At 40.9% G+C, this 14,241-nt stretch overlaps 1 protein-coding gene across 1 annotated transcript; it reads left to right on the forward strand.

Annotated features, from left to right (window-relative positions):
- Positions 1–3,136: 3,136 nt before the first annotated feature.
- LOC106577965 (E3 ubiquitin-protein ligase TRIM7) lies at positions 3,137–13,191 on the forward strand. Its single transcript, XM_014156463.2, has 8 exons — positions 3,137–3,267; positions 6,644–7,234; positions 7,593–7,688; positions 8,082–8,315; positions 8,679–8,841; positions 10,588–10,614; positions 11,337–11,710; positions 12,891–13,191. Exons 2-8 carry the CDS (start codon positions 6,653–6,655, stop codon positions 13,101–13,103), a joined length of 1,689 nt encoding a protein of 562 aa, XP_014011938.1. The 5' UTR covers positions 3,137–3,267; positions 6,644–6,652; the 3' UTR covers positions 13,104–13,191.
- Positions 13,192–14,241: the final 1,050 nt, after the last annotated feature.

Below are 14,241 nucleotides of genomic sequence, written 5' to 3' on the forward strand. Positions count from 1 at the left end.
ATACCTTGATCACCCCCAAGTCAATACTGTACATGATAGAAATACCCTAGACAGAGATTACAGCAGATTTTTTATCAATTTCATCCATAGCACCTTGTCAATATTTTTTTTAAATTCATTCCATGTGTTTCTGTGATACTCAATGGCTCAGGAATTGGTGATTGAACTCGTCTTACACACCGGTACGACCTACGATGGGCGAATTGGGTTCCGGTACATTCATTGAAAAACTGATGGATAGGGTTCTACCAATAACCATTTTCAACTGAAGAACCCTTTTTGGGAGACTAAGATTCTTTGTAAAGCAAAGGTTTCTCCATAGAACCTTTAACATCCTAAGAACCATTATTGGGAGAAAAGGTTCTTTTGATGACTCTTTAGAAGGCAATAAGGATTCTTTGGAAGACAAGAAGGGTTCGACATTGTTATTTTTCAGTTAAAGTGGCTGCCACGCTCCCCACGGACCAAATCTGTGGTGGCTCCAAGTCTACTGTATATCTTTCAACATTTTCAACTTACCCGTTCACGCACCACTAGTATACAAAACATATTATTTTTAATTCCTCAATATTAACACAGAAATACTGGTAAATTGTGTTTTATTGTCGGTAACTAGTTCTTTGACAACATCCTGAAATTTCTGAACAATCAAAATAAGGGTTTCCAAGTTATGACTTTCTGACCCCTGTTGGCACTTTTAGGGTTATTTTGTACATATTCCTTGTCTTTTTGATAAGATAATTGTTAAAGTGATCCAGAATATAGCCTTTATGTGGGGCAATTAACTATGTAATCTGATGTTATATAAATGGTTAATTAGCTGTTTTGTTTTCACCCTACTAAATATACATTTCTGTCACAACATTTAGGACACTTTGTTTAGGAGACTTCGGAAGATTCAATGAAAAGTATAGTCATTTTTTTGAATAATAACAAATTGGTGAAAAATGTATTTGAATACCTAAAGATGTTACACCCGGTTTAATGATTGTCTGCTAATGAGTATCTCTCCTACCAGTGCTTCTCAATGTGGATCTTCAGACAATGGAATGATGGGTTATTTAGGCCCAGAGAGTCTGACTGGAGGAATTTATGACACCAAAAGGTACATTCCAAATAAAAACAAACAAAAATATATCAAAGGAGACCTGCAACCCTATAATAGATATCTGACATCCATGTGAAATCACCATGGATAGTTAAATGTCAATGCATTTTCCCTCCTTTGCAGTGATATTTGGTCCTTGGGATTGGTGCTGTATGAGTTATGCATGCTTCAGTGTACACTAAGTAATGCTTCCATCTCCTTATTTGCCTCTTGTTAAATCAACATACCCTTTTAGGAGACTATGATGGTATTCTAATACTCTTAAAGAATATGAGTACATGACCCCAAAAAACAAATATGCTTTCCGTTGTACTTGAGGGAAAAGAAGCCTACATCTCAGCCATTATAAGAATTGTCTGATGTTTGTGTTTTTCTTTGTCACATATTGTAGTATAATTTCCTGTCATGGTATACATATATATGCCTACATGTGAAGTTCTCTATATGGGTGATGTTGAGTGGTTCTGGACTGGTTCCGACTCACATTTTGGTGTACAAAGCACTCTGAACGGCGTAGGGTCCAGTGCCTTATAGTTTCAGCAAGCCCTGTCTGTCTGCTCTCCGCTCCCACTTTCTAAGCGGAGCTGACTTGAAGCGTCAAGTTTCATATCCTGCATTTGCATAGGGAGTGACAAGTCACATTTTACGGCCTATCCAGAAAAACAATAGATTTGCTCTTCCTCTGAGCGACTGTGAGACAGCATGAGATGGCATGAAAGGTGACAGCCCAGCGAATCCAACAGTTGTGGTTTGATCTCGCTGTGATATTCTCAGCCAGATTTAAAAACAGTAAGAACACTTTCAGGGAACCATTGTAAACATTCACATTCTCAGAATCTCCATGCAACCTAAAAATGTATGTTTCCAGAACAGGCAATATTTTTACGTTCAGTTTTAACAGTCAAACATATGGCTTCTTTCCCAGGAAACAAAAAACATGTACATTCCCAGAACTTCCAAAGAACCAAATGTCCTAGCTGGGCAGTTCCGTATTGATAATATATAACAAGGAAAACATTTAGACAAACATTGAGAGTACAGCATACTCAGTGTCAATCTTACCATCTTGTTGACAAAGAGGACCACAATGGAAATACACCTTTAAGGTTTATTGTGTTTTATCCTTGATCAGGTTTAAAGGGGCAGTTAGTGGTTGAAACAGTAACACAACATACTCCCCACCACTGTTTCGGTAAAAAGCTGAGGGATTGTGCTGGAGAAATGTAATCACTAGCAAACTGATAGACAGAGTTATGGATGAAAGGACTGACTATCCATGATATCAAATTATATCAAAATTAATATAGTTTTAACAATGTTTTAATGGTATACAGTTTGTTTACATTTACTTTGTTGACAAACATTGGACTAAAACAAGCTTGTATTTTGGGTTCTGATCAGGTACTGTTGAACTAAGCTCATGAGTCATAATTTATATTTTTCAAGAATCAACAGGTATATACTGTATGATTCATTTATTAATGTAAGTCCAAAAATGGATATAGCAACTGCATATTGACCTTTTAATGAATGTGATGTTGTCTCCTTCCATTTTAAATGATCAGTACAAACCTTTTTTTGTTTAAAATTAGAGTCCTTACCTGTGGTTGTGTGCCTCTTCAGTGTAGTTCAACCTCTGAACAGGAGGTGCGTTCAGTTCGCTTGAACGTTTGCTACGTTGAGGAACTATTTGTACTGAATGACACGTTTCCCCCAAAATGTTTTTGTACGTTCTTGAACAGACTTTGAGGTATGTTTTCTCCCATCCGGTGGGTGAAGCAATAAGTGGCGTATTTAAACGGAAGTGGCCATGTTGACGGCTTTCCCCAACCCACAATCCAAACCCTCCCCATTTTTAAATTGGTCATTCAGGTCAGCACTGTTTCTGTTTAATTTAAAAACGTACTGAACGCAGCCCGGGACAAAGCCTTACAAAGTTTTCATTATGTGTCCTGTACGGTGTGACCAATGGTTGTTGAGCACATACCCATACAAAAAACTTCCAGTGATGTGTTTTTTTTTTCATGAAAGAGGGAGGAGTTTACCAGTCTTCAAAATGCCACCTGAACTCAATCAAGGAAATTCATCAGATTGTGTTTTCCCCCCAGAAGTGGAAGATAATTGTTTCCTCGTGAGCTGTGTTCTGCATACATAGACAGGTGAGTTTCAAAGGAATACTTTTGTCAAATGTGATCTATGCCGCACCATCCCCACATGGCCCTTAATTTCCTCTCAACTGAGTCAAACACAAATGTAACTCTTGACAACTTTTAAGCACTTGCATCCATGTACAGCCTATATTTTGTTAGGTTACAACACAAGGACTTCCCCAATTTTTTAATTTTTTTTGTGTAACATTGTAACCATTTATTGCAACAATCGTTTGTCCACCTGTGTTTGTGGTCACAGTTTTGCGCTGTTTTAAGGGTGCGTGCGCACGTCACTATCTATTATGTCGGTGACTCTGGTAAAATCCAAGATTGCCATATTTTGACAAGATGGTCGAGTGAATGCTTTAATGGAAATGCATGTTCTCAAAGATGGAAGGCAGGAGAATGGCCCCACCTGGTCACACGTTCTTGCCAATGGGTCTCAGAGATAGAGGACTCATCTTTGTATCTGTGCCATTAAAGGATCTGTGACATGGGCAGTGCCAATGAGGCTGTCTCCACTTTAAAATCGTCCATTTCTTTCTTAATTGGCTGATTGTTCCCGACTTGTATGAATCCCCCATCAGTTGCCTACTTTAAAATGGTGGAAGTCCTTTGTGCTCCTGAGTGGCGCAGTGCTAGTAGGTGTCATGACAGACCTGGGTTTGATCCTGGGCTGTATCACATCCGGCTAAGATCGGGAGTCCCATAGGGCAGTGCACAATAGGCCCAGAGTCGTCCGGGTTAGGGGTGGGTTTGACTGTGGGGGACTTTACAAGTAAGCCGTCATTGTCAATAAGAATTTGTTCCTGACTTTTATATGGGTTAAATATTATTGCTATTTAACAAAAAATGTCCATGAGTCTCTATGACAACAGGAAACTGATCTTTTTATTTTTGAAATTCTACAAGCATCCACTTATCAGTGCATATGTAACAACCGAGCCATTGTGACACTTTGATTTCATCAAATAAGTCTTGCGTAGTAAATTGTTTCCAATTCGGCTAGTGGTGGTAGGTTTAGTGGAAAATATATAAAAAATTGTGTGTGCGTGTAACATATACGCCAGGAGTAAGGAAGTGATGCAGAATGTGAGTTTAATAATGAAACGATACAAAAGAACAAACCTAAAGCATACTGAACGTGAGATGAAACCACAACACCACCTAATGACTACTCCCCTTTATTTATCCCTGTGTTTAAGCCACTGCACCTCCATATTGGTATTCACCCACCATTATAAAAACACTTTTGAAGGTAAAGAAAAGCATTAATTCTTAGACACTGTAATAAATACTTTTTAAATTAAATTGTGAGCTAAACAAAATTAACAATTGGTAAAACTGGAGATTACTAATGTTACTGTCCCCATGATGATAAAAAATGTCATTTTTGTCCTTAACCTTTAATTGAAACACGTTAGAATTTTAATTCATTCCTATGGAGGACTGCTCCTATCGGGGAGTGCCAGTATGGCCGAACTGTGGCTTCAAAACCTCAATAGCCAACACATGGCATCAGCAAGCCAGCGTGTGTTAGTGTTCCCGTCTCATGTTTTGAGGGTGCGTGCATCACCTGTCTTGGTGACTCCGGTAAAATGCATTGGTTTATGCAGTTACTGAATAATTGTTAAATTCTATATATTCACTCATGCTTAAGTTAGTGACTGCCACAATCATTATTCATGTGGTCTTCAATGTGTAAGGAACAGTGCTTGACTTGGACTGATATAGGTGCCTTTACTTATTTTGGGTGCTGGTACTGTTTATATTTAGGTGCAGGAGTTCCACTATATTAAAAGTATAATCTATAAGAGCAACACAAGCCCAAGCCGAACATTTGAGGTGCTGTTACTCAGTTCTGGTGAGCTCCTGCCCATGCCAAGCATTGGAAACGGTGTCTGTTAGCATTTTGTATTGCTTGTTTTGGCTGGTCTTTGTATAGCCTATAGGCCTAGGTTTTTGGGAGTATCTGTTCAAGCTCAGGCTACACATGCAGATTTCCATTCATGTGTGTTGACGCGCTTGTTATATGCTCAGCTGAGTGAGTTAGGTCTGATTTTTAGGTTTTCCAAATCTTTTTGTGTCCAAGGGAGACTATTTCTACTGTTTTGTATTTTTCAACGTTGTCATTTTGCCTTCATTTAGCTCAAATATTTTTGTTAAGTTTTCTCTTGCACTGTTATCACTGGGCTGCACTGTAAATAAAACTTGTATTTTTCACCATATTTGTTCTGTTAGTTCAAGCCCTCCTAACTAGATCCTATTCACTTAAAGTAACTGCCCAGTGTTTCCAGATTTCAATGAAATATGACCTGTAACTACTTACAATAAGACTGAATTAGTTGTCCTTCCAATAATAATGAAAAAAAATGGTTGGTATGGTTAAAAAGCAGATTCTCTGTTTGAGTAGATTTATATTTAACCTTTAACTAAGCAAGTCATTTAAGAACAAATTCTTATTTACGATAAGGCGTACTCCAGCCAAACCCGGACAACGCTGGGCCAATTGTGTGCCGGCCTATGGGACTCCCAATCACAGCCGGGTGCGATGCAGCCTGGATTCGAACCAGGGACTGCAGTGATGCCTCTTACACTGAGATGCAGTGCCTTAGACCGCTGCGCCACTCGGGAGCAATATTGGAGGCTGTGGAGGGAAGGATGGCTCATAACAATGGCTAGAATGGTCGACTGGAATGGCATTTGATACCATTCCAGTCAAGCTATTAACACGAGCCCGTCCTCTCCAATTAAGATGCCACTAACCTCCTGTGGTGTGTACGTACCCCTAACAATAGAATGGTGTGGGCATATATTGTCATAAAAAATATTAATGCAAGTAGACTGCCGATTGGCCAACTCATTCTCCTTAGGGAGATCATGTTCTGAGGAAATGGCAAAACAAATTTACTGTCTCTGAGGTGGGTTTTTTTGTCTTTTTATTTCAATTTATGCTTTGGCAACTCAAGTTTACATTTATTTGCATATGAGAACAGAATATAAACTTTTGAAAGTGCAATTTTCTCTGGGCAGTTACTTTGTCACTAAAACTTTTGCTACCTTACCATAATTTTGGGACAAATGTGAATGCGAACAATAGGCTGTACAACGTGGTAGTTTTTGGTTGTATCCAACCTTATCGTTTTCAGTATTCACATTACTTTTTGTCAATGCAATATTTACAGGCTAGTTGCGTTTAGACAGGCAGCCCAATTTGATACGTGTTCATTAATTGATATTTAGACCGATCGTATCAGCTGTGAAAAAGATCTGATGTGATTGGACAAAAGACCCAATTAGGGAGGGTTATCGGAATTGGACTGCCTTAGACTAATTCATGTGCAACTTAAATTTATTTATATGTTTTCTAACCGGTTGTACCCAGCTTGAGGAGATGGCGTCTTACAGCGCCATGTCAGAGGACCAGTTCCTGTGCTCCATCTGTCTTGGTGTCTTCACCAACCCGGCCACAATCCCATGTGGACACAGCTTTTGCAAGCCTTGTCTCGAGGGTGACTGGAACAGCAGTGGAGACTATGCAGTCTGTGCTGTGTGCAATACGAGGTTCACACCGACCCCCACCATCCAGGTCAACATAGTCCTGAGAGACCTTGTGGAAAGTTTCAAGGGGGCGAGTGGAAGTGGCGGCGAGGCCGTAGACAGGCCCACTGTGGCTCCGGGAGAGGTCTCCTGTGACGCGTGCTTAGGATCTAGGATGACCAAGGCTGTCATTTCCTGCCTGGTGTGTATGTCGTCGTACTGCCTGGAGCATGAAATGGTTCACAATGCCCGGTTCTCCAGGCATCAGCTGGTCAGGCCCCTGGCTAACCTGGAGAAGAGGATGTGTTTGAACCATGAGAGGCTCCTGGAGCGTTACTGCCGCACCGACAAGACCATGATGTGTGGGGTGTGTGACACTCATCCGGAGCCGGCCCACCAGGTTGTGTCGATGCAGGTAGAGTTCTTGGCTCAAAAGGTAAGAATGAGTTTTAGAGAAATGGTTCCTCAATCCAGGGTCGGATTCACTAAGCAACAAACGGAAGCTAACGGACTGAAACCGAGAGGGACTTTCCTGAACTTGTCCAATAAATGCTTGTTTCTGATGTGAAATGATTTCGTTCGATCCTGGTCCTTATTTGTATTCATTAAGGCACACCATATCAAAACATTTTGGAACAGAACATTGTTCAAGTAGTCCCTCACGTGTTTCATCCATTTATTTTTTTTATTCTTTAGTTTGGTGCCTAATGAATATGCCCATGGGGACCGTGTTTTTTTTGTTGTTTTTTTCTCCATCCCAGCACTAATGCTAACACTTATGGTCTTCACTTCAGGCTCAGCTGACTGAAGCCCAAGCAGAGGTAAAGGAGAAGCTGAAGGCCACTTGGAAAGAAGCAGAGCAATTCAACTCTTCATTCCATCACTGCAAGGTGAGTTTTTTTTTTTTCATTTGAATTGGCTATAGTCAGAACCTGTTGTAATTGTGCCGTCTTTTGCAGTAGCATTCAATTGTAAAACATTCCAAAAAACCGCACATGGGGTTACAAAGACTCAGGGACAGTTTTCCCTATGCACTTGGGTTAGTCACTGCTTCAGGGCATTTGCTTCCACTGTTGTGCCTACTGAGAGAATCTATTTTGCCTTAGGATGTGTTCAGGATGGTGTAATGCTTTGGAACATTCAGATAGAAATGTGTTGTGTAGAACATGCTGATTGAGATTAAATAATTGTCCATCTATTGTATTTCTATCTGGAACTTTCAGAAGTTATCACATCAATGAAAACCCCTCCTAGATCTGTTTTGTGTATTTGCACCCTTGCAGGATGTAGCAACGAGCCAGATCCGGTTTGTGAATGGGTTCCGACTAGACCTGGTCAGCAAGGTGGGGCTGATTTGTGATCGCTCCAACATTGAGGCCCGTAGGAGGGTGGATGAGATGAAGAGCACAGCCTCCTGTCGGAGACGTGTGCTTGAAGATGACATAACAGCTCTGACAAGCAGAGGTGCTGAGCTGGAGCAGCTGATTGGCTCCTCAGACTCCTTTGTGTTTTTTAATGTGAGTAATTGCAGCCGACTTGAGTCCAGTGTGACTTATCTGCAAATCCCCTTGCAACCATAAATAACTACTCATTGTCACAATTGACTAATTATGCATCATGGTTTTGATGCTCTCGAACATGGCCATTGGCTGCACACTGAATCGCTTCCACTTCTCCCAAAGTGTTTTCTTGAATTACACTCCAAGTCACAGATGTAGCTATGGTGGAAACTTCCTACAGCCAATGCTTACAAAAAGCTAATGCTTTTAAATCCAAGAAGGGTACAAGTGTGGAGAATCTAAACATGGCATTGTTGCGGGTCAACTTGCTTGTATGTTCAACCCCATTCATTCCATCTCTTTTGTTCCTTCTCCTTTCAGATTCTTCCCTCTCTCCCTTCTGCTCTTCCAGATGGGGTCAGAGGACAATGCAGCATCAACATCCTCAAGGACCTACTGGGAAACCTTCTGAATACCTTAATGAAAGACATTGCCAAACTACTCAAGATGGGCTACTTGTCTACAAATGGCTATGCTGTCCCAGGTCTTTTTTTTCTCAGTCTGATGTAGTCAGTTCAGCTTTTTAGATCTTAAAGGCTGCTTTTACACAGGCAGTTCTAACATGTTTTCCAATTATTGGCAAAGATATGGGTCACGTTCCCCTGCTCAGGCGTTGCATACATAAAACAATGGTTGCTCGACTGTGCCGTTGGGCAGCAGTCGAGTGACCCACCACCTGGATTCGGGCCTATATTGCAAATGGTGTGATTTGAAAAAAAAAATGGTTTTACATTTGATAAAAGTAGAGTCTCTTTAAGGATTCACATGTGAGGGCATGTGCTAAACTGAGAGAATACGGTAATGTAGTAAACAACCAAACATTTCAAGACTAAAGTGGTGAAAGTAGTGGCCTACAATAAGGAAACTCCAGGTCTTGGCCTATATCCTAATCTGACTTTTGTGCAGGGTCATGTTCTGCACTTTACCATCTCTGGTAAACACGGACTTTATCACATGCACAGGATACAGTAAGTGTAAACGGTACAGTGAAATGGTTACTTGCATAGTGGAATATTTTGTTGGGACGTGTAGCTAGCTAAACAATGAACCATAATATGAACTCTTAATACCATGCATGAATCTGCAGGTAACTAAAGCTAACCATATAAGTTCAATGTTAGCCACATTTTTTGCGAGGTAGCTATAGCTAGCAATGCAAGTGGCCTACTGAGATAAAAAATAATATTGCAACACAGATCATACACATAACGCTAGCTAGCTGTTAGTATGGAGAGAAGTGTTTTGTACAACAGCCTCCTGTGTTCTCTTTTTGACTCTCCACATTTGGGACTCATCTCTGCTTCCACCAGGCATTCCACCGATTATTTTTTATTTATTTTTTTAAGTCAGTCAGCATGGCATGTAAGTCCTCCAGAAAGTAGTCATCACAACATTTCCCACTGATCTTTGTCGATAGCGCTATTAACTTCAGGTCAGAAATGCGACATTAAGTTCATGAGATATATATTTTTTATTCAAGTGCAGTAGAAAGGATTATCCACACATACTGAGCAGGTCATGTTATAGACAGAAGTATGCTAATTGGCAGACCTACCCAAATGCATATTTCGGAATATCCAGTCCATCCATTATCTCAGCCAATCATGGCTAGCGGGACGGTTCCTGTATTTTTTTTCTGTGGCTAAACCAACTGCGGTCATAATTTTAACAACTGTATTTGTATTTACAGATCGCATACAAGTTTGTTTTATTAAGGCACATGAAATTTCCCATGTTCCAGAAGGCATTTCTACCAAAACAAATTTGATAAAAAAAATAACTTGATGCCTCATCTGAAGTAGTGACATGAAACATATGCTTAGCTTCTTGAAACGGGTCACATATGTCATTAGCTTATACTTAAAATAGCTATCAGGCGTAAGATATGGCATGCCTCTGCAACACCTGGGCAGAGGAATGTGCCCCTGATCTGATTAGTCAAATGACCAATTGGGCTGCGTTTACACAGGCAAACCAGTTCTGATCTTTTTTTCACTAATTGGTCATTTGACTGATCAGCTCTGGGGAAAAAAATGATGTGATTTGGTCAAAAGTAAAATGAGTGGAAAAATGATCAGAATTGGGCTGTCTGTGTAAACACAGCCAAAGAGTCAGTTTATACATACAGAGTGGAACAACTGGTTCAGCACTCCTACTCTGACATGTGAAAATGGGCCCAGATGTTCAACTTTTTGCAGTTTTTTTAACCTTTTGTGTGTTTATCCCACAGAGATTGCTGTGGTTAAAGAGTTCACAGGTGAGCGAAGGTGTAGTTCTGCTTCCCATGTTTTATATTTTGTATACACCCAGCAGATTTTGAATGATTCTGGAAGGTGGATTGCTAACCCCATCACAGGAGGCCGGCGAGGGAGGACCGCTCATAATAATAGAATGGAGTAAATGGTATCAGCCAGATGGAAACTGTTTGTTTTATACCATTCCGATTCACTATGAGCCTGTCCTCCCCAAATGACGGTGCTGCCTGTAAACCTCATGTATCCTTAACTTGGACCTTAACCCTTACTGAACTTGTTTATGTACCAGGGACAAATATACACTTGTCTATAATGGAAAAGGTGCATAAAGATGGAGGAATTCAGCTATGACATCATTGTTTTAGCACTACCCACAGAGTTTTTAAACTATGGTGCTCGACATGATTCAATGTACCAATAAATTTGCACAATCTACTTCATTTTTTTTTTTTTTTTTCTTTGGAGCGAGAATTGGGTCATACTGTGCTAATGATTTATTTTTTTTAATGATGGAGAGCAATGTACAATATGGCAAAACGAGGAATTTGTCTGCTATTGAAATGAATCCAACCATGGATCATAAAGTTGTCCTCTACCATACACCCTCCCAAAATGAACCCTTACCTAACCTTTGGATCTGCCGGCCAAATATCTATAATTGGGAACAATTGATTGCTGCGTTCCTCTAGCCCTACCTTTCCCCTTTCTCTTCTCCTCCTCTCAGTTGAGGTGACTCCTGACCCCAGTACAGCCCACCCATCGCTCCTGTTCAAACAGGCATCACGTGAGATCCGAGTGGACCGGAGCAAGATGGGCCAGATGTTTCCCCTGTCGGCCCAGCGCTTCACCCAGGTGCTGTGCGTCCTCGCCACCCAGTGGTTCAGCAGCCACCGAGCATACTGGGAGGTGGAGGTGGAGGACTGGACTTGGACGGGATCTGGTGTGTGGTGTGTGGGTGTGGCAACTAAATCCTCCATGACATCACGAGGGGTGGATCTCACCCCCGAGAAGGGGTTCTGGGTCCTGGTACACCGCGGGGGAAAGCTTTGGCCGTCCACCAACACAACCCCTGTGGCCATCGGAACACAAAGGAGCATGGTATGTTGATGGCATAGTTGAATAGAGGGTACTTGGCCCAAAGTGCTCTTGAGTCTAGGACACCTCTATGGTTAAATAAATATGACTATACTTTAAATGTTCCTCACCAGGAGAGGGCACAATCACACAAGGTTCTCTCATTCTGATTCATGCATGTCTTTTGGAGCTAGCCTTTAAAGTGTCATGATGAATATTTGAAGATACAAGTTGAATATTTCTAATGTTCGATCACTCAATATGTGACGTAGATATGAGTCAAACATTTTATTCCAGTCTCAAAATGGAATAATTGAAAAAATATTTAAGTCCAAAACTGAGATTTGCTAGATGGAAAAAATGTATTTCACAGATTGAAGGGGTACTGTAAAAGTTCTCCTTGGGTTTATTTCAATCCTGCCCACAGCTGGCATCACTCAAGTTGCCATCAATTTGGCTGCAGCTGAACACGACCAGATCGTAATGCCCATGGTTATTTTGGTTTGACAGTGGATATCCCTATGGGGCTAGTTGGAGACCATCAGTAAATTACACTATGTACATGGGACAATATTTTAAAAGGTCAATAGCCTTTTTTTTTTTTTTCTTAACCTCAAACCAACTATACATTGTAGGAATGTGTATATGCATATTGAAACCATTTAATGAGATGACTAAAAGGTGTGTAACATGAAGATATTGTTGCATTGGAGATATTGTTCCATTGTAATTTATTGATGGTCCCTAACTAGCCCCACAGATAGGCTATCCAAAGTCAAACCAACTTTGCCACAGTAGCATACCAGCTGACGGAAAGCTTAATGGCAAAAGAAGTTGGCTTGCTAACTAGTCTACTTCCATATACGACCTGGTTAGACACTTTCAAGTTTTCTAGAAGGGTGATTGACTGTGGGTTTTGGCAGGGAAAGTACAAATGCTTCCCTTGCTCGAACACACACACACACACACACACACACACACACACACACACGCGCACTCGAGATGCCCACATCAAAGCACGCCTCCAAAACCCAAATCCTGCTCTGTCGCATTTGCTAATGAGAGGAATTGAAACCGAGGCTAAATCCGGAATCATATCTACGCCTTTAAATTCAAGTCAAATGTATTTATTCTGGAGGGGCAATTTTATTCAAATACAATTTTACTTAAGTAAGTATTAATAAACTTATTGCATACTTTACAGGCACACGTGGGTGTATACTTTGACGGGCTGGAGCGGCGCGTGTCTTTCTACGACGTGAATCTCGGTCATCACCTCTACACATACCACAACGTGCCAACCAATGAAAGACTCTTCCCTGTCTTCAGCCCTGATTTCTTCACTCCTGGAGACAACCCCGCCAACCACGTCATGATTGTTAGACCCCTTACTGCCACAAACCACCTACGTGGATGATGATGCTCAGTGCCAGTCCAAGCATTTTGAGGGAGAATTCTGGTCAAGATCACTACTTTTTCTTGTTTTTCTTGTCAATTTTTTTTATCCAGTTAAAAAAAATGTTTTTAAAGATGTCTTAATAAAAGTAAAACATTTTTTTACCTCGAGCTCCTTATTGTTGCATGTAGAAACCAATCTCTCCCTTCCCGTCTAACAGGACCGTATAGTGGCATTGCCTTATTTTCATTTAATGTGAGCTGAATTTGAAGAGAAATATTTTTCTTTGCTTCCTCTGTCCTTGTTTTCTCAAGGAATCTTATTGGAGGAGGTCTGAAAGAGTGAGCTTGGGTCTTCCCCTCTAATGGAGTTGAGACCCAGGGGAAGTTCTCAATTGCATACTCCTCGTGTCCTCTAGTCTCATTCTCAAAACCCATTGGATGAGTAAGCCAGGGGTCCCTCCCCTCTGTCCTCTTCCTCCAATCGGTTTTGAGGAGGAGACTAAGTGACGGGTATGAAATTGTACTCTTTCCCAGGATGGAGGAATCAAGGGTTGACTGCTAGTAATGTTTTCAGACAGCCATGGTTTAGGCACATGCAGTGCTAGACTTGGGCAGGAGCTCACAGTAACTGCGTACTTGCAAAATGATGGTGGGGGGGGGATGGTCAGACAGTCTTTTCCAAAACCACTCAATTCATTGGGGTGATTTGTTCAGAATGTTGCAGATGGTAAGAGGGCAATTTTTTTTTTAATTTTTTTATCTGGGCTGCATTCCACTTCTCCACATTTCTCCCAAAGTGTACTTGAGCATTCATGTATTTGAAAGCATTGGCTTGGTGTAAGCATTGGCTGGAAAGTTTCCACCATTGTTAAATCTAACTGGGAGTGTACACTTCGGGAGGACAGACATTGTTGACACTCAATCATGACTGGGAGTATGCAAGTGTGAGCGACAGAAGGAATGGGGATGCTGCCTAGGTAATCTTTCTACATCACCTCAACTTTCTTCCATTTTACACTCTGAAGAATTTTCTTTAAATTTACAGTGTATATGAATGGACAAACCATTGACCAATACAATTCTTACAGAAGTTATGGCCCTGAGGATTAGTGAACAATTCCAGACTGAGCAATTGAACTGTCTTTCAAGCAGACTAT

The sequence above is a fragment of the Salmo salar genome, chromosome ssa18, assembly GCF_905237065.1.
Source record: "Salmo salar chromosome ssa18, Ssal_v3.1, whole genome shotgun sequence".
NCBI classification, from domain to species: domain Eukaryota; kingdom Metazoa; phylum Chordata; class Actinopteri; order Salmoniformes; family Salmonidae; genus Salmo; species Salmo salar.